Source organism: Sinocyclocheilus grahami, unplaced genomic scaffold (genome assembly GCF_001515645.1).
Source record: "Sinocyclocheilus grahami isolate Dianchi unplaced genomic scaffold, SAMN03320097.WGS_v1.1 scaffold271.1, whole genome shotgun sequence".
Lineage (NCBI taxonomy): Eukaryota > Metazoa > Chordata > Actinopteri > Cypriniformes > Cyprinidae > Sinocyclocheilus > Sinocyclocheilus grahami.
The window spans coordinates 358874-364526 of record NW_015505450.1 but is presented as its reverse complement, the minus strand read 5'-3'; the positions used below and the strand labels follow the sequence as shown (position 1 = coordinate 364526).

The 5653-nt window shown below is 41.5% G+C and overlaps 1 protein-coding gene across 1 annotated transcript in view; it reads left to right on the top strand.

Annotated features, from left to right (window-relative positions):
* shank2a (SH3 and multiple ankyrin repeat domains 2a) overlaps positions 1 to 5653 on the top strand; it is a 43931-nt gene that overhangs the window by 12632 nt on the left and 25646 nt on the right. Inside the window, exons 8-12 of the mRNA XM_016291467.1 lie at positions 232 to 502; positions 1651 to 1790; positions 1875 to 1988; positions 2221 to 2296; positions 4244 to 4326. Of these exons, the coding sequence (XP_016146953.1) occupies positions 232 to 502; positions 1651 to 1790; positions 1875 to 1988; positions 2221 to 2296; positions 4244 to 4326 (684 nt within the window). The remainder of the gene's footprint in view (positions 1 to 231; positions 503 to 1650; positions 1791 to 1874; positions 1989 to 2220; positions 2297 to 4243; positions 4327 to 5653) is intronic.

Sequence of the window (5653 nt, the reverse complement as noted above, 5' to 3'; positions counted from 1 at the left end):
GCGTTTGTTTGTGTGCGTGTGTGTGTGTGTGTCTGTGTGTGTGTCTGTGTCTGTGTGTCTGTGTCTGTGTGTGTCTGTGTCTGTGTCTGTGTGTCTGTGTCTGTGTGTGTCTGTGTCTGTGTCTGTGTGTCTGTGTCTGTGTCTGTGTCTGTGTATGTGTCTGTGTGTCTGTGTGTCTGTGTCTGTGTATGTGTCTGTGTGTCTGTGTGTCTGTGTGTGTGTGTGTGTCAGTGCGGTTCCCCGAGGTCCCGCTGAACTCCAGACAGCGACGGCCTCTCCAGAAGAACAATCTTTCTATGTCTCGGGTGCTGCTGCGCTCCAACAGCGACAATAACCTGATGACGCGAGCCGTGAGTCCAGAGCAGCTCAGTCTGTCCCCGCAGAAGATGCAGAGAGACCCGAGCGGCCGGGGAAAGATGACGGGCCGCGGCGGCAGGACCGTCCCGAGCAGCCGTTCCCTGTCCATCAGCCTGGAGGACGAGCAGAGCACGCAGCAGAAACGGTAGAGTTCACCAAACAGGAGCGTACATACACATATGACTGTAGCTAAATATTTAATCCAGTTAACACATTCAGTTCAATTAATCAGCCTTGGCTTAATTATTATAAGAGAAAACTGATGCAACAGTTCTTTACTCATCTTCAGGACAGGACAATCAGGCGCCCATCTCACTGATTTACCATCCAATGCACGTTTAACAGATGTGAAGCTGTTTGTACTCTCTGTACAGCAGCAGTGAATCATGACTGAAGCTCCAGTAAATACAACCAACGAATGAACCCGGCCTTCATTTGTTCAAATATTAATGAGACGACCATCAGATGTAAGACAAGTCCATAAAATGTGAAGAAAGTTATTGCATTTTGTAATATTTTTAAAGGATTTTATAGTGTATCTGACAAAATGGGACAGAGGAGTGAAGAATAATTATAATGCACATATCGCAGCTGTGGAGATATGTAGCTCTGATGTGAACACGGAAAGAAACATCTTTGCAGTTCACAGGTCAAACTAAATGAAGGCCAGGAAAACGTGTGCTTTAGCTTATGTTATAGAAGATTAATTCATCAGCATAATGGACTCATACACTGGTTTTAATTGTTAACCCATTGTTGTGTTTTTATGTATTTTATATGTTTTTTTTCTGGGGTTATCAAAATCATTTGATTGAAATCAATGCACGTACAAAATTTCTGCTATCGTAAATGCTTTCTAATAATGTTTCAACCCACCATACCTACTGTCACAACTTTCCCTGACAGGTATTATTTTTACATTTTCACATTTTTGCCTTTGCTTCGGTGTATTAACGCTTTATGAATTTATGCTGCTCAGCTGAAGTCTGACAGAACATCATGAAAAACTATGATTATTCAGTAAGCGCCGCACATTTTTATCATCACTTCATCTCCTGCTTGCTGATCTCTCTTGAAGACTTTCTGTTGACTATTTTGATATCAAACATATGTTTCTGGTATTGTCATGTTATCCTTCCTCCAGCAGAGGGAGCTCTTCCATGACTTCAATGACAGTAATGTGTCATATATGTGAATGTTTTATGTATATTTAACCCACTTACGTTTATGAATATATATGAGTATAATCTTGCAGTGCAGTTCTGAGTTCTGAATGTGTTTCTGCTCCTGCAGTGTCAATGGCAGGCCGTGTGGCCAGAGCTCCAGGAGAAAGCTGTACAGCGCTGTCCCCGGCCGTCATTTCGTCGTCGTTCGCTCATACCAACCTCAAGCTGGTGGAGAAATCAGCCTGCACAAGAATGAAAGGGTCAGAGGTCAGCGCAGTGAATTTCTCATTTCTCCTTTCAGCTGACCATGTTCCCTTCCTTCAGTCGCCTTGTTTCTTGTGTGTGGTGCAGTTCTGAGCGTTGGTGAAGGCGGTTACTGGGAGGGCTGCTGTCGAGGGCAGGTGGGCTGGTTCCCTGCCAGGTGTTTAGAAGAGATTCCTGTCAAACCTGACAAAGAGAGACCAAGTAAGTGTCTGTGGAGAGAGAGACCATCACAGGACTGTTTCCATCAGTCTCATTCTCAGTCTTTATTCTTCACCTGTGAAGTTAAAAGCCTTTGCTAAATGAATAAGTGTAAGCTTCCAGTTTCTGTAAGCTCAAACGAGTGCGTGCAATGAGCAGCGGCTGCTGACTGAAGGCAGTAATGATGCTCTTCACCATAAGATGATCTGTTATAATGCTGTCATTTGTTCACCAGAGAGCAGAATGGAGCGCAGCGACAGGAAAAAACTCTTCAGACATTTCACTGTTGGTTCCTATGACAGCATTGACAGGTAAGACCTCGACCGGACCTGATTGAAAGCATACAGCGGTTCTTGTCAGAAAACCTTCAAGTCACTGCACTGTACAGCTTCACGGAAATAAGTCAGTCATGCAAACTTCATCAAATATGAGACCAATTCTAACTCTGCTGTAAAGCAGCTCTAAAAAAAGACAAGAGAGTCATTATTCAGATCAATTCAGTTCAAGTTTTTATGTTTTTATACGCAATGAACTCGCTTTTTAATTAAAAACACATCCTCAGACAGGAGATGCATCCTTAAATTATGAAGCACAGCAGGCTTTAAATGTGAATAAATAAGCTCTCCATTGATGTATGGTTTGTTAGGAGAGGACAATATTTGAAAATCTGGAATCTGAGGGTGCAAAAAAATCTAAATATTGAGAAAATCATCTTTAAAGTTGTTCAAATGAAGTTCTTAGCAATGCATATTACTAATCAAACATTACGTTTTGATATATTTATGGTAGGAGATTTACTAAATATCTTCATGGAACATGATCTTTACTTAATATCCTAATGATTTTTGGCATAAAAGAGAAATGTATAATTGTGACCCATACAATGTATTGTTGGCTATTGCTACAAATATCCCCCAGCGACTTAACACTGCTTTTGTGCTGCAGGGACACATATGTCTTTGAAATCTTGACAATTATAATGAACTTGTTTGAATATTTCAGAGCTTATATAATAAGGCAATAGTCTATGAGAGCATGTGTTGCTGCAGCAAGTAGTGTTAGGCTTTAAACTGCCTCAATGGATGTTTATTTTATTAAGTCCTGTCTACGCAGAAATAAACCTTGATATTATATTAAACCGTTAAAATGCATCTCGACTGACAAGCCTTCCCTGATAGCACACGTCCATCACTGACACGTCTGCGTTACATCTGCTAGACGTATTCTTTAGAATGTTTGCACATCTGCAATACGTCTACAGGACGTTTCCTATCAGATGACAAATAGACGTTTAGAAGATGTCTTGAAGATGTTTATGATTTAGAATGAATGTAAATCTGACATCTTACAGACGTCTGTCAGAGGTGTGTACACAGCAGATGCTTTCCTGATGAAGAGATCTTTAACAGACGTACCTGTGCGATCTGGATTATTGACACATGAGGATTTATGATGATCAACAGATTCAGTGTGCCTTGAATTCACCTGCAGAAATGACTCTTCCCTACAGAATCACTGCAGAATCAGGACTCTTCCGCTGAAAAACAGCATCCCGGTGGGAACTGCTGTTACTGTTACTTGGAACTGTACAGGAATGATCTGTGGATCAGAGATATGGATTCATCCACAGCTTGCAGACTATGTTAGATCATGAGCTGTGCGTGAACAAAGCTGACATGGGCTTACAGTCAGGCTTGTAAAAGCATCCATTGTGCAAGTAATTAATAAAATAACACTTATTATTCCTACACTTCCCATTTAAATGGAAGTTTGATTTCTTAATCGCATTTAAGAGATCAATCACACTTTCAATAAAACATTTGCAATTGCAGTTTTCAAATCTTCAAAACATTTTTCAAAAAACTTTTTGCAGTACAAACCAGTGTTTATAATAACCCTAACTATCAGTCTTGTCAAAAGGAAGTCTAACACAAGGCAGAAGAGTACTAGTCGACTAGCAAGAGCTCTTCCTACACGACTAGATCAGATGCTCTGCGCTGCTGGGGTCCTGGCAGTGATGCTGCACTCTTATGTAAACGCAGATCAGCTGAAGAGGCGCGACAGAGAAATGACGCGCGTCTGTGACACATGCGTCAGACGTCGTCGGTCCGGAGGCTCGTGAGTTTAGCTGTGAAAGCGCCGAAGACATCGAGTGATCGATACAGATGATCTGTCATGATGAACCGCGCGGCGGTGAGGATGAGGAGGAGGAGGATGATGATGAAGGGCTTGAATAACGCGCGTCATTTCCTCCACAGCGACTGTGTGACCGAGCAGAAAACAGTGGCTTTACAGAAGCAGGAGAAGGAAGGCTTCGGGTTTGTGCTGCGAGGAGCTAAAGGTGAGACCTCATCATCATCCTCATCCTCATCATCCTCATCAGGAAACATTCAACTCACACCACGTGCAGATATTAATGCACATGAAGTCACACATACACTCACACACACACACACACACACACACACACACACACTCACACTCACACTCACACTCACACACACACACACACACACACACTATAATGTGCTTTTCTCAACCCAAAGCGCTACAACAATGTCACATGTAAATACAACTTAATCATAATAGAGAATTTTAAAAAAGTGGGTTTTCAACAGTTTCTCAAAAGTGCTTAGTGTAGGAGCACTTCGAATGTTTAAAGGAAGCGCATTCCATAACCTCGGAGCAGCACGAGAGAAAGCTCTCTGTCCCATAGTTTTTAATCTGAAGTGGGGCTGATAGAGAAGAAGAGAATCAGCAGAACGAAGAGGGTGAGAAGGCATGTAGGGGGTAACTAAATCACAAACATAAGAAGGAGCCAATTCCTACGCAGCTTTATAGGTTAAAACAAGCGTTTTAAACTCAATACGCGATTGAACTGGAAGCCAGTGCAAATTACAGAGGACACCACTGATGTGCTGCCGTGAGGCTGTGTGAGTGAGAACACGTGCTGCTGAGTTCTGAATATATTGTATCCGTTTGATAGATTTTGCTGATAAGCCAATGTAGAGAGAATTGCAGTAATCGATTCTTGAAGTGATAAAAGCATGGGTGAGCCTTTCAATGTCAGGTGTAGAAAGGAAAGGCCTAATCCTAGCAATATTTCTGAGATGATAAAATGCTGATTTAGTAACACTCCTAATGTGAGCCTCCATTGTCAAATTAACATCAAATATCACACCAAGGTTACGAGCTTGTATAGACGGCTGTACAGAGCTGTTATCCAATGTCAGATTAAGACTGCTACATTTGCGAATGGCTACTGGTGTACCAATAAGAAGAGCCTCAGTCTTAGAGCTATTTAATCTTAGAAAGTTGTGGAGCATCCAAACTTTTATGTCCTGCAAACATTCAGAAAGGATTGCAGAACAAACTGTAACATCGGACTTTGAACTGATGTATATTTGGGTATCATCAGCATAAAAGTGATACCCAAGACCATGTTTTTTAATAATTTGCCCTAAAGGAAGCAAATAAATGCTAAATAATATGGGCCCCAAAACAGAACCCTGAGGGACACCATATTGGACCTGACCAATATCTGATTTATTATTTCCCAGAGCAACAAACTGTGATCTATTTGTAAGGTAGGATCTGAACCATTCAAACACAATACCAGAGATACCCAACCAACTCTTTAATCTATCAAGTAATATAGAATGACATAC